Below are 25,047 nucleotides of genomic sequence, written 5' to 3'. Positions count from 1 at the left end.
AACAGTTGTCACCAGACTGCTTTTCCTTAGAATTGTACTAGGTTAGGACTCCTCTATTATATAAAGAGGAGGCCCCATTCACTTTCGAGGGGTTCGGCAACAGAAAGAGAGAAAGAGTTCATGTAAAAAAAGGCAATAGAATCATCTGAGTTCATTCATATTTTTCTAAGTTTATCTTCATTATTCATTGTGTAAACACCCGGCAAAGGGGTTCGACCTCGATTCCGATACCTGAGGCCAGTCGTCATTAATATTTGGTCAGATCTGCATCTTTTATTTACTTATTCGTTTATCTCGTAATCTCATCTCGAATTGAATTGCATATCTTCGGCATCACGCATAAATTTAATTGTTCTCCATTTTAAGGTTAAATAGTTTAGCGCCCACCGTGGGGCCAGAGATAGTAGTGGCGGTTCAATACAAAATTCTGGTTACACTCGATATTTTACATTTGTTCTTTAAGGTTTGATTTCAGGTATACCAGAAATGTCGGATTCCCATTCCGTCAACTTTCAAGTCGAGCCAAGCCATCACGAGCATAACGATGGGGGCGTACCTAATAACAACGTGTCCCCTGTTAATCCTGTTCAAGTTGGATCATCGGTGGGCAACATACCGTCCGGCGAGAATAACGGAGCCATGCTGCAACAACTCCAAAACCAGTAAAACATGGCTATGGCCCGATTACGAGGCCCGATGAGAGATCATAGCGCAATTGCGGGCCGGATCGGGCACCGATATTGCTCCATCAGAACAGACCCAGGATACGGAAGAAAGGCACGTCGCTCAGAATAACGAGAACCATCTCGGGCAGAGCGGCGAACTGATAAGAATGCTCAAAGAATTGACGAAACGAGTCGATTCCGGCGAAAAGAAGATAGAGGCGAACAATAAGAAGGTGGAGAACTACAACTCGAGGGTCGATCAGATTCCGAGGGCGCCGCCGGTGTTGAAGGGACCGGATTTGAAAAAATTAGTTCAAATGCCATTTCCGCCGAGTGCGGCGCCGATGAAAATCCCTAAGAGATTTTACATGCCCGATATCCCAAAGTATAATAGGACAACCGACCCAAATGAACATGTGACTGCATATACGTGTGCTATTAAGGGCAATGATCTCGCCGATGACGAAAGGGAATCAGTGCTGCTTAAGAAATTCGGGGAAACCCTGTCAAAGGGGGCAATGATTTGGTATCATAACTTGCCCGAGCATTCGATTGATTCATTTTCCATGCTCGTTGATGCTTTCGTCAAGGCCCATGCTGGGGCTATCAAGGTTGAAACCTGAAAATCGGACTTGTTCAACATCAAGCAGCGAGATGACGAGACCCTCCGCGAGTTTATGGCCCGATTTCAAATAGAGCGCATGGACTTACCTCCGGTCACTAACGATTGGGCCGTTCAGGCTTTCACTCAAGGACTCAATTCAAGAAGCTCGATTACGTCTATGGAGCTAAAGCAAAATCTGATAGAATACCGGCGATCGCACAGGGTGATGTACACAACAGGTATCAATCAAAGATCAAGGTTGAAGATGATAAGATTCTGAGGGCCACTTCGGTATCATGGCATTCTGGTAAAGGGAGTGATCGATTAAAGAGAGCGGCAAGTCGGGATTCCAAATCATCATATGACAGGTACCAACCTTAACCGCTCGATCGAAGGGGAAATGGGCACAACAGCAAATCGGGCAAGAATGATAGGAGGAATGATCGAAGGAACGATCGAGGCCAAAGTAGTCGTGGACTGATAAATAGAAATGCTGTCGATAGAGCCTCGGGAAACAGAGAAACTCCAAGGTTATCCGAGTATAATTTCTGCGTCGATGTAGCGACCATAGCGGCGGCCGTTATCCGTAACAGAGAAACAAGGCATCCAAGGCCAATCCAATATGATCCAGAGAAGCGGGATAAAAGCCTTATTTGCAAATACCATCACACTCATAGCCATCGAACCGAAGATTGTCGACAGTGGAGAGAGGAGGTTGCTCGTCTGTTCAATTTGGGACACCTTCGAGAATTCCTAAGTGAACGAGCAAAGACACATTTCAAGAACGTGGACTCCAACAAGCAGGATAGGCAGGAAGAGCCCCAGCAAGTGATACACATGATCATGGGAGGAACGGACGTTCCCATTGGGCCGGTTGTAAAACGCACCAAAATTTTCATAACAAGGGAAAAGCGTATTCGGAATGAAGACCCCGAGGGTCCCATCTCGTTCAGTGACGAGGACATGGAAGGCATCGCTCAGCCTCATAATGACGCGCTGGTAATATCTGTCCTTGTCAATAAATTTAGAATCAAACGTGTGCTAATTGATCCAGGTAGCTCGGCTAATATCATCCGATGGAGAGTCATCGAGCAGCTGGGACTACTAGATCAGATCGTGCCAACAATACGAGTCCTCAACGGATTCAACATGGCATGCGAGACGACGAAGGGTGAGATCACTTTACCGATCAACATGGCAGGAACTACGCAGCAGACAAAATTTTATGTGATAGAGGGAGACATGGGATACAATGCATTGCTGGGAAGACCGTGGATTCACCTCGTGAGAGCGGTCCCCTCAACTATGCATCATATATTGAAATTCCCGACCCCAGAGGGTATCAAAACCGTCCGTGGTGAACAACAGGCCGCAAAGAAAATGTTCGCGGTCGAAGAATCTGTTAAGATTACAAAGGTGCCGGATTGGAACGAAGGGGAGAGTGCCAAATAGCAATCACAGATTCCGATCTCGGAGTCCTCGGAAGATCGGAACAGAGACACACCGGACGAAGAGTTAAAGTTCGGAGTACCGAGGACCTTTGTGGTGCCCGATGATTTAGATGCCACTAAATCCACAGTCGAAGAACTCGAGCAAATCACACTGTTCGCTCATCCACCGGATAAGAAGGTATACTAGGCACGGGGTTAACCCCCGAAAAATTTTTATTGAATTTCTTAAAAATAACTCGGTTGCTTTGCCTGGTCCCATTTAGACATGACAGGTATCCCACCGGATGTGACAACACACAAGTTGAGTCTGGATCCAAGTTTTCCTCCCGTCAAACAAAAGCGGAGGCCACAGCCCGAGGTAAAACATGCATTCGTCAAAGACGAGGTAACCAAGCTCCTTAACATAGGGTCCATTCGAGAGGTAAAATACCCAGATTGGTTAGCTAACGTTGTAGTAGTGCCTAAAAAGGGAAATAAATTTAGAATGTGCGTAGATTATAAAGATTTAAACAAGGCTTGCCCAAAGGATTCATTTCCTTTACCCAGCATCGATCGCATGATCGACGCTACTGCGGGTCACGACACGCTGAGTTTCCTCGATGCCTACTCCGGGTACAACCAAATACAAATGGACCCGGAGGATCGAGAAAAAACCTCTTTCATAACTAGGTCTGGCACATATTGTTATAATGTAATGCCCTTCGGCTTAAAAAATGCCGGTGCCACCTATCAGCGGTTAGTCAACCGCATGTTTGAACACCAAATAGGGAAATCAATGGAAGTTTATATAGATGACATGGTCGTTAAGTCCCTGCGAGCAGAGGACCATTTGAAATTTTTGCAGGAAACTTTCAGCATATTAAGGAGGTACAACATGAAGCTGAACCCAGAAAAATGTGCCTTCGGTGTTGGATCGGGAAAGTTTCTCGGATTCATGGTATCGAATCGGGGGATCGAAATCAACTCGGATAAGATAAAGGCAATTGAAGATATCACCGTGATAAACGACATCAAAGGGGTACAAAGATTGACAGGACGGATAGCTGCCTTAAGCCGATTCATCTCCAGATCCTCGGACAAAAGTCATCGATTTTTCTCGTTGCTAAAGAAAAAGACTGACTTTGCATGGACCCCCGAATGTCAGATGGCCTTAGCAGAACTCAAAAAGTACTTATCAAGTCCGCCTCTACTCCACACGCCAAAAGCGAACGAGCAGTTGTATCTATACTTGGCGGTGTCGAGATAGCGGTGAGCGGTGTCCTGGTTCGAGAGGAGAAAGGTACGCAATACCCGATTTACTATGTAAGTAGAACCCTCGGTGACGCCGAAACCAGGTACCCACATTTGGAAAAAACTCGCTTTGGCTTTATTGAGCGCATCTAGAAAATTAAAACCTTACTTTCAGAGTCATCCCATATGCGTCGTAACGTCGTACCCCCTAAGGAATGTCATGCATAAACCCGAACTCTCAGGTCGACTAGCAAAGTGAGCTGTGGAGATTAGCGGGTATGATATTGAATACAAACCTCGAATTGCAATCAAATCCCAAATACTGGCGGATTTCGTGGCCGATTTTGCACCGGCCATGATCCCCGAGGTCGATAAAGAAATGCTTCTTGCCTCGGGGACTAGCACGGGAGTCTGGACTCTTTACACGGACGGTGCGTCTAATGTAAAAGGGTCCGGGTTAGGGATCGTTCTCAAACCTCCCTCGGGTGACGTAATAAGACAATCTATTAGATCGGCTGATTTAACTAACAACGAAGCCGAGTATGAGGCTATGATTGCAGGTTTAGAACTGGCTAAAAGCTTGGGAGCCGAGATCATAGAGGCCAAATGCGATTCTCTCCTAGTGGTCAACCAAGTGAACGGAACCTTCGAAGTCAAGGATGATCGAATGCGGAGATACCAAGAGAAACTGCAGGTTGTCCTTCGCCGGTTCAAGGAGTGGACGTTGGAACACGTGCCTCGGGATCAAAATAATGAGGCGGATGCCCTGGCAAATCTGGGATCCTCGGTCGAATCGGATGGGTTCAACTCCGGAGCTGTGGTGCAGTTGACAAAATCGGTCATAGAGACCGGCCACGCCGAAATAAACTCGACCAGCCTCACTTGGGATTGGAGGAACAAATACATAGACTATCTTCAAACAGGAAAGCTACCATCCGATGCCAAGGAATCAAGAGCCCTCCGAACCAAAGCAGCTAGATTTTGTTTGGTCGATGGCCAGTTATACCGAAGGTCGTTCCACGGCCCCTTGGCGAGATGCCTAGGACCAGGAGAAACCGACTACGTTCTGAGGGAAATTCACAAGGGGACTTGCGGAAACCATTCGGGAGCCGATTCATTGGTCCGCAAGCTGATCAGAGCGGGATACTACTGGAACGAGATGGAGGAAGACGCCAAAACCTTCGTTCGAAAATGCAACGAATGCCAAAGGCACGCCCCGTCAATACATCAACCCGGGGAAGAGCTCCATCCGGTCCTTTCCCCATGGCCATTCATGAAATGGGGTATGGACATAGTAGGGCCTTTGCCATGGGCCCCAGGTAAGACGCAATTTATTTTGCTTATGACTGATTATTTCTCTAAATGGGTTGAAGCACAGGCACTCGAGAAAGTCAGGGAAAAAGAGGTCATTGATTTCATTTATGACCATATAATATGTCGATTCGGGGTAGCCGCGGAGATCGCGTGTGATAACGGGAAGCAGTTCATAGGCAGCAAGGTCAGCAAGTTTTTTGAAGAATACAAGATCAAGAAGATCTTATCCACCCCATATCACCCGAGCGCGAATGGCCAGGCCGAATCTACCAATAAAACTATACTGCAAAATCTAAAGAAAAGACTGGCTGGCTCTACACACCGATGGAAGGAGGTTCTGCCCAAAGTTTTATGGGCCTACCGCAGAACAGTGAGATCAAGCAGGGAAACTCCGTTCTTCCCTTGTATACGGAGCGAGGCCACTAATACCGTCGAAGTCGGTGAACCAAGCTTGAGATTTCGATATGCCACCGAGGACTCGAACCATGAAGCAATGTACGCTGGTAGTCGAATCTCGTGGACGAAAGGAGGGAAAGCTTTGCTCATATCCGGATAACCCGCACAAAAACAAAGGATTCAAAGATATTATAACTGAAGGGCCAACTTCAGGCACTTTCAGATTGGGGACTTGGTGGTGAGGAAAGTCACACTTCATACAAAGAACCCTCATGAAGGGAAACTAGCCCCGAATTGGGAAGGACCGTATCGAGTCACTGGAATAACCGGGAAAGGCTCCTATCGGCTCGAGAATGAAGACGGAAAACAGTTGAAACACAACTGGAATGTGGCACACCTAAAGAGGTATTATTGTTAAAGGTACGAATAACTTTTCTTTTTGCTTTTCTTCTCTCTCTCTCTAACCACGCACGGGGATACAAGACAGGAACATCGAACATCGGAGCATCACGGTGGAAAATTGGAAAGTCATAGACTTAGGGATTTGAAAGCACGTCTTTCTTTTTTTCTTCGACCGTTTTGTCCCGAAGTGGGTTTTCGGCAAGGTTTTTAATGAGGCGGAAACGGCGTGCTACGCGAATAGAAATAGGACATCAAAGACGGGGATCGATATCGGGCTAATAGTACACATATCGGGCTACTAATAGTAAATGATAATCATGTAAAGGCGAGCCCTCATACCTCGGACTCGAGTACTAGGGGACTACTATACCATGGGCTAAATGATAACTATGTAAAAGCCAAGGCTTGAACGATAGGATCAGATGTAAGGACCAAACGATCGATTGAATCGTGTCCAATTAGTTTGTTCTTGCCACGGCAACGATTGCAGATACATCTAACTATGTAAAGTTTAGGCTTGAAAAATCTTAAGGACTTCGATCAAAATGATCCAATTAGTTTCTTGCCAAATACTAAAAGGCTACATCTCAGGTCGGTTTATCAATAAAAGACTACGATCAAAATGATCCAATATTGCCAAATACTAAAAGACTATGGCCTAAGCGGTTAAAGACTACGGTCTAGAAAACATACGCAAGCTTGAAAGACTATGGTCTAAGCGGTTAAAGATTACGGTCTAAAAACACAAAAAATATTGTGATCCGGTCTGTCTTGCAATTTATAAATAAAGCAACGATTAAAGTCAACACGGACTGAAACCCGATCACGAGCCATTACCACTTGAATTCTATTCTGGCTGAAACAATAAGGCAAGCCAAAAACAATGGCATAAATCGGACAAACAACGAACCGAGGAATACTTTGTAAAGGGCAACAAAAGGCGATTAATAGGCCGAATGAAGATCTTTCTTTTCATTTATACATACACATAGTGGATTTACAAAGGCTCAAACTAGCGGCCTTAAAACAAAAAAAAAAAAAAAAAAACAACAACAACAAAAAAAAGACATAAGGCCCCTGAGCCTAATCTTCGCCCGATCCCTCGGTTTCTTCCCCGGCTGACTCAAGGTCAATATCCGAATCCTCAGGGTCGAATACAGCCTTTGCTTCCGCTTCGAGCTTCTTGGCCTCCTCGATCAGATCTGATAAATCCACTCCAGTGGCTTGAACTTCTTCGAGGGTTTCTCTTCGGGATAAACACCGCACGTACTCGGCTCGAAGATTACTGGCCTTCTCGGCAGCAGTCACGTCGGCCTTATACTGGTCTAACATATCGTCATAACCCGAGATCTGGTCAAGAGCCTTTCCATGTTCAGCCTGAAGATCGGTGATGACCCGCTCGAGATCTATCTGTTCAGCCTCGGCCGCAGCAAGTGACGAGCTAAGTCCGTTTACTTGCTCCACCGTCACCTGAAGCTGCTCTCTGAGAACATCCCGCTCGGCTACAACACCAATTGTCGTCTCTTGGAGGGCATTAAGCTCGGGTTTGATCCCATCGAGCTCCGCCCGAAGTTGATCAATCTGGCTAACGTATGCCCGGGCCTAAGAAGGAGGGCCATTAACATCGGCTATTAAAGATTTATTGTAAACTTCGAAAGCCCTTACCTTCTCTGCCAACTGGTCACGTTCCTGCTTAGCCTCGGTAGCTTCGTTTCGAGCCGCTGCCAAATCCGATTTAAGGATAGAAAGGTCAGGGAGAGACGAGATATATTCTAATTTCTGCCCATACAGATCCATGAGCTCGTCCACCTCCTGAGTTTTCCTTTTGAGCTCCTCCTTGAGCCGATCCACTTCGTTCCTAAACCGGTGGAAGCTTGCATGATGAAGCACGGAGGCCTATAAGGGAAAGAGGAGCAGTTATTAAAATGAGGCATGAAATTAAAGCTAAGTGAAAAGAGCGTAGGAACAAGACTTACTCGGTTCAACGCTTGTTAAGCCTCGTTAAAAAGGCAGGATTAGCTGACTTCAACCATCTTCTTGCGGTCCTCTTGGGACACCAGAGGGTACAGATAGCTGGCTACCCAGACCGGCCCAGATAACATGTTCATATCGGCCGACACCTTGAAAGAGATCAGCGTCTTCCGATTCGGGTCGGTACTGAGGGCAGGAAAGACTTTCTCCAATCTAGGACCGGAATTAACCCCAAAACGGTTGGCCACGGGGATGGATAAATGCTCGAAGCCCGACATGCCAGGAGCGGGTATTTCATAACTCCCATAACCGGTTGCCCTTTCCGACCCCGTTGACTCCTCGGTCATCTTGCCTTTGGCTTTATCAACATCGGCGAAAATATCCACCAATTGAGGGGGAGAGTCCTGTATGCAAATTATTGTTTCAGACGAGGCCACAGCTTGTATCGGAAGGACAGAACCAATACCATACAAAGGCGGAATGTTAAGTACCTTTGAACCCGGTACGGAGGAAGCTGCCTTCGATCCAGCGGCTGCGGCTGGAAGCCTTCCCAAGCTTTGAGTGGGAATGTGCTCTGTCATAGAGTCTTTAGATGTCCCGACCTTCGACCTGATGCTCCCTACGTCCGTCGGTCTCGGGACATCCCTCGAACCCTCCAGAATCGGACTTGAGCTTTCCACCAAGGGTGGAGTAATCTCAGCAGAACCGGTCAGCTCTTGGTCGAGGAGCTCATCGGTAAGTCGGTGCTTGCCCGACACCTGGTCTTCATCATCGGAATGATCCGATAGTTGACCGGTGACATTGGCGTCCAGAGCCCGAGCCGAGACATCTTCCGAAGAGGTCTCTCTGATGGTGAGCCTCGATCTTTTCCTGGCCTCGGAAGGAGCTCGAGAAGACTCGGAGGACCATCTTTTCCTCCTCTCTGCCTTGTCTCCCTGATCAGGAGCTTCGATATTTTGCTCATCGGCCGAGGCCTCAGCAACCTCCTGACCCAGAATTTTGGTGGCCTTTGATAGACCTGTAAAGCAAAGAAGAATAGTTTTAACTTATCAAACATAGCATAGCACGTAGGAAAGACGGAACAACGCTCTAAGGGAAGGACTTACCGTGAGTTTCGGCCTTCCACCAAGACCGAGACAAACGTCGCCAGGTGTGGTCGGCATAAGTAAGTTGGGAACAGATCTTACCGATCCATTGATCAATGTTAGGAACCGCACCGAGGGTTCGAACAAGTGCTATATACACACGAGCAAATCAAGGGGTCAGTGTAGGTACAGACATATGATCATATCATACCAAAGTAAAGTTACTTACAGTTTGGGTTCCATTTCTCAGGAAATGGCAACTTTTCAGCGGGAATCAGATCTGTTGTCCTGATTCGGACAAATCTGCCCTGCCAGCCTCGGTCTCTATCTTCGTCTAGACCGGAGAAGGGTGCCTTTCTGGCTCGTTTAGAGAGTTTAATCATACCCCTTTGGAAGACACGGGGACTATACAGCCGGAGTAGATGGTGCACCGTGAAGGGAATATTCACGTTTGTAGTGAAGTAACGGAGAAGCACAACGATCCTCCAAAATGACGGATGAATTTGGCCGAGGCAAATATCATACCGTTTGCAAAAATTCACTACCACGGGATCGAGTGTGCTAAATGTGAAAGGGTAGGTATAAACACTTAAATACCCTTCCACGTAGGTCGTTATAGCTTCATTCTGATCGGGAATAACGACCTCCTTACCCTTCCACCCGCAATCTGCCTTGACCTGTTCGAGTTTACTCAGGGGTATCGTGCACAAATAGTCTGATATATCAACACCTCGATCCCCTTGTTGAGAAGGTTTCTCGACCTTGAAATCCCGGATGGTCGCATAATCTTGAGGAATGAAGTCCGTCAGTACAGGCTCCGATTTTGGAACCGAGGAGGTCTCGCCGGTTTCAGCTTTTGAAGATTTGCTCGTCATTACGGAAATATGAAGGTATAAAGGTTTGTATGAAGGTTTGAAGATTGGATAAATAACTGATAAGGAGATATGAAGATATGAAGATTTGAAGATATGAGGGTTAGCGTATCCAAAGCACACGAAGGTAAAATTCTCTTTGGTAAAAGTCAGAAAGTGAAAAATGAAAGGAAAAACTTGCTTTTATAGAGTGGGGCCGAGACGGTTCACATTCCGTAACCGTCTTCAGAGCCAACCGGGTCTCGACACGTGCCGATGTCAGAATGATGTGACGGATGTGACCTTGATCTTATCTAACCATGGGAAGCGTACACGAGAAGGAACCGGGTTGCCCCTCTCGATCAACGGGGCGTACATGAGCAGGCCGGCCTTCCAATGAGACCTAGGTCGGGTTCTCACGCCAATACCATTATGATCAAGTAAAGCTGCCATATCGGTCACAAAGGATGCGGTCCCGAACCAATTGCGGTCGAGTGCAAAAAATAAAATGTTCAAACATGGCGGCCGGTAGCGAAGCATTTCGAATTTTGGTGAGCTATAGAACAAATGACAATTGATCAAATATTGCAAGGACATATACAAAAGTTCAGGTTCAAACAACGCAAATGGAATGCTCAATAAAGTCCAATAAAAAGCAATCCGCAAAATTCTATTAGTAGTTGTTCCATTTCACGAAAATTTTGACTATTTCGGATACGTGGTCCATCAGAAAAAAGCAGGAAAGGCCCTACTCTACGGCTATAAGTTGAAAAATGAAAGTAAGACAAAATACCAAACCGACTTAACCGAAGGTTGAGGCATCCCCGGGATGCGGCGATGATGCGTGATCCGATTAGCCCCAAACACTGCGCCGAGACGGATGAACCAGGGATATTTGGCTCCGGTAAATCTTCTTCATCAAGCACTATTGTCGGCGGGGTTTCGCCAAAAGGTATTTCTCGACGGGTCTTCATGATATGATAGGTTCGAACCCGAGAGCCAACTCCCGAATGTCTAACTGGGAAGTTTCCAGTCTCTCTGAGTCCAGGTGCCCTCGGTGGTACAGGTGCTCTTCTTCCCCGAACAACATCCTCGGCTACGATCTTTCCCTTGGAAGCTCTTCTCGTCTGAAGCCCTGAAAATCAAGTGCATTGGGTTGAGACATAATACAGGGGAATGAGGGTCGAAATGGTCGAGTTAAGAAATTACCGTGGCTTTTGCCTTTCCACCCTTCGGGTGCCATTCTTCTCCAAGAACGGCCTATGCTACGAGAAGCTCGGAGAAGGGCAACCACCCATTCAAAGATAGTCGTATCAAGCTCGGGTTCAACCGAATTTGGTGAAGGATTCCACGCCTCAGGAAAATCGGTAGACGATGGACGGTGAAGTTGAGCTGTGCGTATCATCACAAACCGATGAAGCCACCCTCGGTCATAATCATCTTCGGGGTCAATCAGGCTTCGACTTCCCCGAGGAAGCAGATGAACAATCCCCCTCGGATCACCCAAGATATATATATATATATATATATATATATATATATATATATATATATATATATATATATATATATGTATATGAAGTAAATGGTCAAGGGTGAAGGCGACCCCGGCTATATTAGCCAACTTCTCAATACAGTACACAAGTCTCCAAATCTGTGGGGCGATCTGTTCGATACATATCCGATACCAACGACAAAAGTTCTCGATCACTCGAGAAACAGGGAGAGTAAACCCAATGGCAAAAGGATAAGTGTATGACAACGAGTAGTCGACAACATGGTGATTTATTTTCACACCATTCCCAACAGGGCGAACGTCAACATCTGCACCTAAGTTGCAATCTTCCCTGACTGCGATAATGGTGCCATCATCGATATAAGATTCGAAGTTCTCCACCGAGTCAAAATGGTGAAGAATTTTACAGTCGTTCGTATAGCTAAATCTCAACGGGAGAATACCAGCAGTAAGAGATTCTAGCTCCTTATCAGAAATGGCAGCTCCCGTTGACGGCATTAACGAATGCTGATCTTCACCTTGAGTCAGTAATAGAATGTAAGCCATATTCGTGGAAGGTTTTCCTTAACAGTGAATGGTCACGCCTTGATGAAAGAAGATTCAAAGTCCGGGGAGTGCTACGAGCTCAATACAGGAATCGCAGTAAGGTTTTTTAGGAGGAGCAAAGTTAGATTTGAAGAAGCACAGATGCATGAGAAAGGAAGAATACATGGGCTTTATATAGAAAGGAAATCAAGGGGTCCTGTAGCGTATCAAGGACTCTGACACAAGGAGGTCTCCCAAAAAGGATTTGGCGGCTGAGTAATAATGACCTAGCATCGGGCAGAGTAAAATGTTTACTAGAAGGTCTTGTCCTAGATAGTTGGAGGCGGCTGCTCAGCTTTATTTGGGTCCATTTCCCGCCGTCAAAAATTTCACCTTGGGAAATGGGAGGACTATCTGTATACGGGTAAAACCGAGGATATGGACATGCTCGGTTTCCCGTTGTCATGGCTATGTTCGGGCAGGATACGACCGACTTATCGAGGATAAGGGTCTAAGCTCGATCTAGAACGAGGCGCTAAAGCAGAGGCGGTTAACCACCATGAGGAGAAGATCGGAATATCTGTCCTCAGCCGGATATTTCGGCATCAATCTCGGCAACAACTATCACCGGATTTCTTTTCCTTACTTAGTTGTCTAGGGTTAGGACTCCTCTATTATATAAAGAGGAGGCCCCGTTCATTGTGGGGGTTCGACGACGAAGAAAAAGAGAGAATTCATGTACTAAAGCAATAGAATCATCTGAGTTCATTCATATTTTTCTAAGTTTATCTTCATTATTCATTGTGTAAACACTCGGTAAAACAGTTCGACCTCGGTTTCGATACCCGAGGCCAATCATCATTAATATCTGATCAGATCTGCATCTTTTATTTACTTATTCGTTTATCTCGTAATCTCATCTCGAATTGAATTGAGCCACATATCTTTGGCATCACGCATAAATTTAATTGTTCTCCATTTTAAGGTTAAACGATTTGTATGGTATGATTATCGATATTCGAAATTTATTTACTTTGTTTACCCTCAAAAAAAGTACAGTTAAAATTAATTTAAGGTCTAAAGGATATGTGAATTGAGTTGTTATAAAAAGTGAACAATGAAGCCAATAATGACTAGAGAAATTTGAATGAATAAATTAGTAAAGTATTGTAAAGAAATAATGAATTAAATAAGCCTGCGCTTTGTTGATCCTTGGAGAGATATGATACCAACGGGCGCCACTCCTTCAAGGCCATTCACACGTAGCCAAGCCAAAGAGCTCCAAGACTTGCAAGTGATGTTTATGAAGAGAGGGGCATTGGAGGCGCTTGAAGAACACCTCTCAAGAGTGTATAACCTGTGGATGATTGCTTGGGAGGATGTTGAGGATGAAGGCATAAGAAGGGAAGCCATAAAAAGTGGCTAGAAGTGCAAATGGCAAAAGAAGAGCCAGCCAACTTGTGGCTAATTTTGCAAAAGGTCACTTTTGGGCCTTAGTTGTAAAAGACAAGGCTATATATAGTTGTCTTATTCATTTCATTAGTTCTTAGCTCGATGATCGAAGAAAAACCTCTTATGAGTGATAGTTTGTTTAGTTAGTTAATTAGAGATTATCTTAGTGACTAGTTGTGTGGATCTTTGGTTGGTAATCTAAAACTATTGTCCTTGATTTTCTACATTGAATTGCTCATTTGTGGATTCATTGAGTCTTCCTTGTTGATTATCAATTAGTAGAGGTTCATTAGTAGGAATCAATTAGGAGGATTTAGGTTTAACATACCTAGATTTGCCTATAATTCCTTTACTAATTGGGTCTTGCTTTTATCTTAATTCCTTGCTTTTTAATTCCTTTTTGAATTTCTAGAGTTTCCATTAGGAATCTTGTCATTTGGTATTAAGAGCTTGGTAGAAGAATTGTTCCATCAATTCTTCATCCTTGTTTCTACAAAATCAAAAAAAAAAAAAAAAGTTAGAAAATTCGAAATTCTTCAAAAACCCAAAAAAAAAAATATATGTTTGTTTCGTTGATTTAACACTAGATTCTTGTTCCCTAGTGTTATTCGAGTCAAAATTCAAAGTTTCAAGTTAATTCGATCATTTTTGAGTCATCCACCATTAATGGAGTTTGAAGGTGGAAAAACTTGATGGTGGTCTTGGAGAAGAAGAAATTAGGGTTTAAAAATTATTGGATTTGTTTTTATTAGTGGAGGGGAACCTAGATTCGAATTTTGAGAATTTTTGGAGTTAATTTGAAGGTGATTGGAAATTTGGAGTTCTTGAAGAACTTCAAATCTTCATAGAAAAGAAAATCTCAAAAGGTGTGTTAAATCCAAAAAAAGTTCAAGTCAACAGTGTTTGTGGGCCAAAAGGAAAAAAGAAAAAAAAATACTAAGTTGGTAGGCCCTCAAATTGGAAAAATCTGAAATTTGAAAAAAAAAATTAAAAAATTTTGACGCGTGCTAATGTCAGCGCACCCCCCCCCCCCGCGCCCGCCCGTGCCCGGTCGAGCGCATGTGAAGGGTAGTTTCAGAGCCTGTTTTGGCCCTGTTTCAGTCCAGTTTTTCTCGCCTGTTCACCAAAATTTTCCCCTGTTTTTTTTCCCTGCCCCAAAATTAAAAAAAAAAAAAAAAATCTTTCTTCTTCAAGGTTTGTCTCTTCTTCTAGTTTCTTTTCTTTGATTCTTCTAACTAATTAATAATTAGTAATTGTTCTTACTTGATTGTTAAATTAGTTCTCGAGTTCGAATTTTTTTTCGTACCAATTTCTTCAAGCTTTTCTCGTTTTATTTCGTTGAACATTTATTCTCTCTTGTCCGTTTGTTTTGAGTCATCCGTCATTCCTAACACAAGAATCCATTCTTTCACAAAGATTAGCAATCGTGAGGCTTGATTGGACAAGTGGTTTCCATTCCCAACCTTGGCCGAAGCACTAGGTTGAGTGGTAAACTTTGAGAGTTAAATACGAGCGACGTGAGGAACTTTACTACGAATCTTGTTTGTTGAGTTTTGTAGGTACCATGACTAATTGCGGAGGACAATTTCATGATGGAGAGGGCTCAATGGCTCTCTTACTTAGGGAGTTTGCAAGGATGACCACGGAGATGAGTGCAATGAGGGCGGATGTGGAAAGTATCAATGTTAGGTTGGCAAATGTGGAGCAAACTAGTAAGTTGGGCACCCCCCAATCAAAAGATGGGGATGTGAATGTTGGAGATGACGTGAGTAGGAACCCCAACACCTCACCAACTATAACCCCGGGACAAATGCGTGCGTTATACTATCCCCAAGATAACCTCAATCCTTCCTTATCCATTCAACCCCTTACTAATCCAAATTCCAACGCCTCGGGATATGTGAGGTGAACCAACCCCCTTAACCAAACCCAATTATACCAACACGCTCAAGAGGAACGTTCAACACACGTGACCTCGCGAGTCACTCCACCAATTGTTTCCCACACAAACCCAAATGCACCAACACTACAAAACGTTACCCCGGAACCATTTCCAATCCAATACCATAATCCCACTTATGAAGAAGAAGTTGAGGCGTATGAGCGAGAGAGATAGTGGGAGGAGCCACGGTATGGAGGGAGACATGGGTATGATGCCCAAAGGGGACGAGGGAGGCGAAGAGGTTTTGGTAGACCCTATGAGGAGCGGGGTAGATAGCAAGGTCATGATGACCGTGCTAGATGGCAAGGACATGATGACCGAGCGAGATGGCAAGGGTATGAAGATAGGGGAGGTCAAGACCACGACTTGCATACTATCAAGGTGGAACTTCCCAAGTTCAAAGGTGGGAGTGACCCGGAAGAGTTCTTAGAATGGAAATTACAAAGCGAGAGAATCTTCCTTACTAACATCATCTCGGATGCGTTGAAAGCAAAGTATGCTCTCACCCAATTTGAGGGGTATGCATCCACTTGGTGGGAATCCAAGAAACGTGAGAGAGCTCAACGGCATATATTTGATGTGCCAATTTGGCAAGAGTTGATTGAGCTCATGGAAGCAAGGTATGTAACACCCGACTATTATCAAGGTGTTATCAAAAGAGTATACATATTGAGGCAAGGTAGTAAAAGTGTGGAAGAATACTTCGATGAGTTTGAGAACTTGAGGTTGAAATCCAAGATCAAAGAGCACTTGAACTACACTGTGATCCGATTTGTGGCCAATTTGAACCATGATATCTCCAAACCCATGAGGCTTCATTCCTATACCACACAAAGCATTTCATGATGCAACTAAGGTTGAAGCGGATTTGAAAGCGGAGAAATCTTACAAGGCTAAGAATGTGTCATCCTCATCATGGAGCAATGATAGATGGGAAAAGCCTAAGATCATTACTCCAACTCCTCAAGCCAAGTTCAACTACAAAGCCAAGGGTGAAAATAAGGCTAAAGGAGGTAACAATGCTAAACCTAACTTTCCTCATCCTTCTACTATTCAATGTTTCAAGTGTTAAGATAGGGGACACATTGCAAGTGAATGTCCTAATAGAAGGGCAATTGTGGCCATGCTTGATGGTTATCGGATCGATGATGAGGAAAAGGGTGGTGGAGGAGGTAGTGATGGTGAATCGAAAGGTGAACATGAGAGAGAATTTGAAGAGGAGGATGATGAACGACAATTAGAGGAGAATATTAATTTGTCTTGTGTGTTGCGAAGGATCATGGTTGCAATGAATAGAGAGGAACTTGATCAAAGGGAAAACCTCTTCCATACTCGATGCAAAATCATGGATAAGGTGTGCTTCTTGATCATTGATGGTGGTAGTTGCACAAATGTGGTAAGCACGATATTGGTTGACCATATGAAATTTCCCACAAGGAAACATCCTAGCCCCTACAAGCTTCAATGGTTCAATAATTGTGGAGAAGTGAGGGTCACGAAGCGGGTTGTAGTGAAGTTTAGCATTGGCAAGTACCAAGATGAAGTCTTATGTGATGTGGTGCCAATGCAAGCATGTCATATGTTACTTGGGAGACCATGGCAATTTGATAGGGATGCTCAACATAGTGGGAGATCTAATAAGTATTCCTTCGTCTTTGGGGTAGAAAGCATACTCTTACCCCATTAACACCCTATCATGTGAGTAAGGACTATAGAATCATGAAAGAGCTCTGGGAGAGAGTGCAAAAGGAAGAAGTTGAAAAAGAGCCCTTACTTAGCCAAGAGGATCAAGGAATAACAAAAAGGAAAGCCAAAATGTGTACACTTGCCAAACCAAGCAATTGCTTGAAAAGTGTTGATGAGGGTCGCTTCATGGTGTGCCTTGTCAATAAGTATCACTTATTGCATACTAACCAAGATACTAGCATTTTGCCTAGTATTGTTTCTTCTCTTTTGCAGGAATATGGTGAGCTATTTCTGAAGGAGATGCCCAAAGGATTGCCTCCATTGAGGGGTATTAAACATCAAATTGATTTTGCGTCGGGATCCTAAATTCCCAACAAACCGGCATATAGGAGCAATCCGGAGGAAACTAAAGAGTTGCAAAGGCACGTTAAAGAGCTCCTTGATAAGGGTCTTGTCAAAGAAAGTCTTAGTCCATGTGCCATACCGGTGATTCTTGTTCCAAAGAAAGATGGCACTTGGAGGATGTGTATTGATTGTAGAACCGTTAATAAAATCACAGTAAAGTATCGACATCCTATTCCTAGACTTGATGATATGTTGGATGAGCTATGTGGCTCAAGTGTATTTTCGAAGGTTGATCTTAGAAGTGGTTATTACCAAATTCGTATGAATCCGGGTGATGAGTGAAAAACGGCCTTTAAAACCAAGTTTGGTCTCTATGAGTGGCTTTTATGTCATTCGGCCTAACTAATGCACTTAGCACTTTTATGAGGTTGATGAATCATGTCTTGAAGCCCTTTATCAATAAATTTGTGGTTGTCTATTTTGATGACATTCTTGTGTATAGTAAAACAATGGAGGAACATGTAGTCCATTTGAGACAAGTGTTTGATGTCTTATTGTGTGAAAAGTTGTTTGCTAATCTCAAGAAGTGTTCCTTTGGGGTTGATAAAGTGGTATTCTTGGGTTTTGTTGTGAGTGTGAATGGTGTGGAGGTTGATGAAGAAAAGGTGGAGTCCATTAGAACTTGGCCAACTCCTAAAAATGCAACCGATATAAGGAGTTTTCATTGGCTGGCAAGTTTCTATAGGCGATTTGTGAAGGGATTTAGTACTATTACCTCCCCTTTAACCGAATTGATAAAAAAGGAAGTTCCTTTTGTTTAGGGAGATAAGCAAGAGAAGGCTTTTCAAGAGTTGAAGTTCATGTTGATTTCGTCACTAATGTTGCAATTGACCAATTGTGAGAAGACATTTGAAGTTGAGTGTAATGCTTCCGGGGTTGGTATACGTGGAGTATTGATGCAAGAGGGCAAGCCATTGGCTTACTTTAGTGAAAAGCTAAAGGGGGCTTCTTTGAATTACTCTACTTATGACAAGGAGTTGTATGCACTTGTGAGGGTATTGACCCATTGGCAACATTATTTTTAGCACAAAGAATTTGTGATTCGTTCAGATTATGAGTCCTTGAAGCATTTGAAGAGCCAATCCAAACTCAACAAGAGAAATGCAAAATGGGTTGAACTTATTGAAGCATTTCCTTATGTGATCCATTATAAGAAGGGTAAGGAAAATGTGGTGGCGGATGCTTTGTCTAGAAGATATGTTTTGCTAAATACTATGACTTCTAGAATGATGGGATTTGAAATCCTCAAGGGGTTCTATTCTCAAGATCCCGATTTCAAAAAACATTATGAGGAGTTGACTCAAAGGAAGAGAGTTGATCGATACCAACTTGTTGAGGGGTTCTTGTTCAAAGATGGTAGGGTGTGTGTTCCTATGAGTTCATGGAGAGAGCTTTTTGTCAAAGAAGCTCATAGTGGTGGAATGATGGGGCACTTTGGAGCTTCTAAAACACTTAACATCCTCAATGAACAATTCTATTAGCCCAAAATAAAGCATGATGTGGAGAAGCTTTGTGGACAATGCTTGGAGTGCAAGCAAGCAAAATCAAAGACTCGTCCTCAAGGTATATATACTCCCCTTCCCACTCCTACTGGTCCTTGGATTGACATTTTTATGGATTTTGTGTTAAGTCTTCCAAGAACCAAAAGGGGGCATGATAGCATCTTTGTTATGGTAGATAGGTTCTCAAAAAAGTCTCATTTTATACCATGCCATAAATGTGATGATGCATCTCATGTTACTTCTTTATTTGTGAATCATGTGCTTAAATTGCATGGAGTGCCTCACACTATTGCTAGTGATAGGAACTTCAAGTTTCTTAGCCATTTTTGGAGGAGTCTATGGGGTACACTTGGCACTAAGCTCATGTTCTCTATTTCTTGCCACCTTCAAACGGATGGTCAAACTGAAGTAGTGAATAGGACTCTTGGGAGCATGCTTAGGTTTATGATTAGAGGAAAACCACTTCTTGGGAGGATCGTTTGCCTTTGATTGAATTTTCTTATAATCGGTCCTTCCATTCCTCTATTGGCATGACTCCATTTGAAGTTTGTTATGGTTTTAACCCCTTGGTTCCTTCAACCTTAACCCCTTTGTCTAGTGATATTGTTGTGAGTTTAGATGCAAAACAAAGGGCGTCTGAAAAATGGTGAAGGTTCATGCAAAAGTGAAGGAAAACATAGAGAAGATCAATACTAAGGTGGAAAAAAGGCAAAACCATGGAAGAAAGAAAGTGGAATTCCAACCCGATAATTGGGTTTGGGTCCGCTTCCAGAAGGAAAGATTCCCTCAATTGAGGAAGGAAAAGTTGAGCCCAAGAGGAGACGACCCTTTCAAAGTCCTTGAGAAGATCAATGACAATGCCTACAAGATCCACTTGCCAAGTGAGTATAATGTGCATAATGTTTTCAATGTAAGTGATCTATCTTCTTGTGTTATAGGTGAGCCTTTAGATTCGAGGATGAATCTTCTCCAAGAAAGGGAGGATTATATGATACTAACGGGCGCCACTCCTTCAAGGCCATTCACTCATAGCCAAGACAAGGAACTCCAAGACTTGCAAGTGATGTTTATGAAGAGAAGGGCATTGGAGACGCTTGAAGAACACCTCTCAAGAGAGTATAACATGCGGATGATTACTTGGGAGGATGTTGAAGATAAAGGCATAAGAAGGGAAGCCATAAAAAGTGGCTAGAAGTGCAAATGGCCAAAGAAGAGCCAGCCAACTTGTGGCTAATTTTGCAAAAGGTCACTTTTGGGCCTTAGTTGTAAAAGGCAAGACTATATATCGTTGCCTTAGTCATTTCGTTAGTTCTTAGCTTGATGATTGAAGAAAAACCTCTTATGAGTGATAGTTTGTTTAGTTAGTTAATTAGAGATTATCTTAGTGACTAATTGTGTGGATCTTTGGTTGGTAATCTAAAACTATTGTCCTTGATTTTCTACATTGAATTGCTCATTTGTGGATTCATTGAGTCTTCCTTGTTGATTATCAATTAGTATAGGTTCATTAGTAGGAATCAATTAGGAGGATTTAGGTTTAACATACCTAGATTTGCTTATAATTCCTTTACTAATTGTGTCTTTCTTTTATCTTAATTCCTTGCTTTTTAATTCCTTTTTGAATTTCTAGAGTTTCCATTAGGAATCTTATCATGAAGTGAATCCTTTGATAGGTTTCCCTCCTGTGGAACAGCTGCTTGTTTCGGCCTTGCTAAATTAATGGTAATCCGGTACAAAATAATGATAAAATATACTTGATTAATGATAAAATATACTTCATTGCTAGAAATTGGATAGTATGGATGTGTGTAAGTGGTTGTTATTCGATGATCTTTATGAGAGGCCTTCAGGCTCCTTTTTATAGTACAAATACATTAGAACTTAAGCTGTGATTAAATTCTAATAATGAGTCATAATAGACAATAAATGTTGTTTTAATTCTAAATCGTTATGTCTGCTTCGAACCCGGACCGGTCAAACAGTGTTTATCTTTAATTAATGACCCGAAGCAATTGGCTTGGCAAGTTTGCTCCGGGGTTAACCTATGTCTCTCGTTCCGACCAAGTTAAACGACTAAGTAGCGATTCGCCTTCAAATGCCACGTATTCCCTTCTTGTCATGCCATGTGTCAAGCTATATTTTATCATGTATACAGATAGTCCCCTCACTTTTCGGTGAAGAGTAATGACATCGGGGAGTGGATTTAAAACGCCACCGAACCTATCTCTACTTAATGGCCGGAAAATGGATCGTCTCGTCGGTTCATTAAAAAAGACAACCGTCGAACTTTGAATCTAATACTTGTGCACTGAAGCGCCGGTAACTTTTCAATTGGGGTGATTGACATAAAGCTATCGTTTCTAGAAAGTTATGCCTCTTTGAATGTCAAACCCTTCGTCTTCCTCAATTAAGTGCATATAAGGCAAGAAATCATGCCCAAATTCAACCAAATCTTTCTTTTCCTAAAACGAGAGAAACTTCTCTTAAAATCTTCATTATCTTCATCTTTTCATTTCTGGCAAAGATTCTAACAATTTCTGCCTCTTCATCCGCAATCATCCTCTCACAATAACACTCCATCTCCTGGACATCGTTATGGAAAAGCTCTAATCTCACCAACAAGCCAATAAGTCGACCTTAATTCTTTTCCCACTGATATCCTCCCTGCTGGGTTTAAGTATAATAAAGATTTTAGAGCCGTCGACCACTCAATCTGTCGAGGAAACCAAATCCTTCATAACTGCTCATACTATCCCTAAAGTTCGAGAAGACTGCAATTTCACTCCCAAAGTTGAAATTTATGTTGTTAACTCTGAAGCCAGGATGAACCATCACTTCAAAAGTTTCTCCATGGTTTACACCTCTCCTTTTGTGATAGGTTTCAGCCTCCCAATTCCCCGAATCATTGAAGACTTTTGCCGCCGATACCAAGTTTGTATCGGTCAAATTGCTCTACGAATCTAGCACCTGGTCTACTATATTCAAATTCGGGCAGACCAGGCTAGTATTGCATTCACTCTAGACCACTTAATGCATGTGTATGCTCCCCAGATGTTTCGTGGAGGGTCGGTTCACTTACATCATCGTGGAAGACGCTGCTTGGTCAACCCGGCGAATGCTTTTGACCAGGAATGGCTTTATAGGTTCACAATAATTCCGACCAGTCATCTTTATCGTTTTACACTCAAGCCATTTCGGGAGGCATGGAATAATACTCGTAAGCCTTTCGTTTACTAGTTTTATCCTTCTTCTTCCTAGAATATCATTTTTCCTTCTGCTTAATCCTTCTTTTCATATGCTTTTTCATAGCAATTTTTGTAGAGCCTGAACTCATGTTCTAATTTTTGAGTGGGTCGTTGCACTGTTGCGTGCTACTCCCAACATCACTCGATCTTGGAAGAGCATGACCTCCGATTAGTAGAGGGAAAAAAGCCACGGTATGCTAGCTCTATTTAATATGACTTCACACCTTCCCTTTTTGCCTTTTTTTTTTCTTATCAATCTCTCCTTGCAGATCTTCCTATGAGGCAGACCACTTCCCGTAGAGTCCCTACTCAAAAAAGTGCCCTGTCCAATACTGCCAACGTTGTTTCTTCCATCAGAAAGCATATGCCAAATGATGCATCAACAACTCTGACAGGAATTAGTTCAACAAAGGGGACCCGATGTTGGCTCATGAAAGCGTGGTGCAAAGCATAACAAGATGCAACGCCCAGGGTGGTTTTGATTGACGACGATGAAGAGCGGCCTCAAGTTAGCAGTCCCCAAGACCCTTTGCATGATGATTCCAAAGAAAGCATCCGGGGAGCCAAAGGCTTCTCCTGCTAAATTACGTCCATGAAGTCCTGCTGCCCCAGCTTGTGAACCATCGTAACGAAGTTTTGTTCCCCCGGTTGAAGCTGGAACCTCGAGCTCATCTCTTAGCCTAAAACCTCCGGTGATCAGTTTGGAATCCTCACTGGCTCACCTGGAAAATTTGTTTCTTTAAGTACCTATTTTACCTTCCTCGTAAATCTTCCTGCAATTCCCCGGTGTTTTCAACTGACATTCTTATTTTCCTCTATCGTGTCGTGCGCCACCTCATCGCTGAATTTGCACGATTAATTTTTCCCTCCCGTGAAGAAGTCAAGCTCCAAGAAGATAACGATTGTCTAAGGAATGAAATTGAGAGGTTGCAAGCTGAGATTAGAGATTAGAGATTCAGATTCTCTCCAGGCTTCCTTGAGAATGCGCTTGGAAGATGCGACTAATTGACTAAGGGACCGGGAGAATTCTCTTCAGATTCTAACTTCCTCGTATATAGGTCTTAAACATAAGGCTGCCAGGTTTGAGGAGGATTTGAGCAATATCCGGGACCAGCTTTTTAGTGTTGAGATTTCTCGGGACCGCCTTCGAGCCCGATGCAAGAAATTAGGACTTCATCATGATTTAGCCATCTTATAAACTCGGAGGGATACACTTGAAGTGCCACAAGTGCTCCTGATTTTGATCTTCCTACGTCACTGGTTGAACTGAAATCGACCTAGAGGTTGCGAAAATGGCTCTTGAGGACATTCAGGATCTAGAAGTGGATAGACCGGGGAGTGAAGATTCTAGGTCACCACCTTCTGCCGGAGCTGCACCGGCCACTTAGTCCTTGTATTCGCTCTAAACTTTAAAATTGCCATTTCCATTCTTCTTTTTTGTTCGGAACGTTTGTCAATTTTTTTAATGGAATTTTCCTAAGTTTTATTTGTAAGCCCAAGCAAATCATGGGACCGGCCCTTTCCATGGGTTTGTAACATGGCCTACGGGCACATTTTTATATCCATTTATTTCCATTTATTAATTGTCCACTTTTACTTTTGGGACCTTGCACAATCATCTCTTCTATTTTTTCACTGTTGTTGCTTCTATTTCTCAGGCCTTTTCTTTTACGGAACACGAAAACGAGGTTACTGGGTAGCAACCAAAGAAGAGAACGTTTAAGAAGTTTAGCTTCTTGATGCTCTTCTTGACATGTCTACTGATGGTCTTGCCAAGCTGTTCCATGCTCATCCTCGCGGAAGGTTCCAGAGAGGTTTGAAGAGGAAGCCCGTAGGCTAACTTCACCATAATCATATAGGAAGAATTTTCACTATAAGGAGAATTTTTACTGTGGTGCTACTCACTCTTCAAGGTTTATCCTATTGAAGTGATTCAGGCAGAGCTTGTCTTTATGTCTTCTAGTACTACTAGTACTTCATTTTTACTGAAATTTTAATGAGAACAGTGGGTGTTTTGATCGATGTTTAGTTTGAGATTTAGAAACTTGCTGATATATTGTAGCCCTTTCCTTTTATACTTGCTTTGGGCTTTTTGTCGAACCTTTTCAATTTCACAATATGTATATCTAAATCTTAATAAACACAACTCTTCACCCTACTGTATTGTCATAATTCCGACAACTATACCTTATTTTAATGCAAAAGTAAAGATACACAAATAATCCAAGCTTACTAGGATGCTTTGTACCGGAAGTTTGCTTTTAATCTTCTGCTCACCCGGACTCCTTTTCTCTTCGAGGCAAATGGACTCTTTCATTTTATTTTGAAAACAACATATAAGCGGGAATTATGCTTACCTTTAGTGCATTTGGATAAACAACTTTCGCATTTTTTTTCCTCTTTTCTACTCTGGTTATCCTGTAATCATCCGGATTAAATATCTCCAAATGGATGATAACCTCATCAAGCTTAAACATCGTTGCGATTAATTTTCTTGGGTTTCAACACCTCCGAATTTGATTTTATTGGGTTTATATACCCTTTAAAATTGATTTTCTCGGGTTCATATACCCTTAAATTTGATTTTCTCGGCCGGGAATGATAATTTCGACTCAGTTTTCTTTTCATGAATAAGGCCATATAACAATGCTGATGAATTAGACGTCTCTAATTTATTTGGCCATTATTTGCTTAAATGCAAACTTATAATTCGAGTATGCATAACACTCAATTACAATCTTTTTTGGAGAAAAAAAACCTATTTGACTGATACATTTCTCTTTTATTGCAACATCAAACTTTTTA

General features: G+C 42.9%; 1 protein-coding gene across 1 annotated transcript; it reads left to right on the top strand.

Annotated features, from left to right (window-relative positions):
- The first annotated feature begins 1,009 nt into the window (after positions 1-1,009).
- On the top strand, positions 1,010-2,721 carry LOC132039401 (uncharacterized). The gene is made up of 3 exons (XM_059429888.1): positions 1,010-1,276; positions 1,432-1,637; positions 1,773-2,721. The coding sequence occupies exons 1-3, from the start codon at positions 1,010-1,012 to the stop codon at positions 2,719-2,721; spliced, it is 1,422 nt and encodes a 473-aa protein (XP_059285871.1).
- The last annotated feature ends 22,326 nt before the right edge of the window (positions 2,722-25,047 follow it).

This window comes from Lycium ferocissimum, chromosome 12 (genome assembly GCF_029784015.1).
Source record: "Lycium ferocissimum isolate CSIRO_LF1 chromosome 12, AGI_CSIRO_Lferr_CH_V1, whole genome shotgun sequence".
NCBI classification, from domain to species: Eukaryota; Viridiplantae; Streptophyta; class Magnoliopsida; order Solanales; family Solanaceae; genus Lycium; species Lycium ferocissimum.
This window is presented reverse-complemented; position numbering and strand designations above follow the sequence as displayed.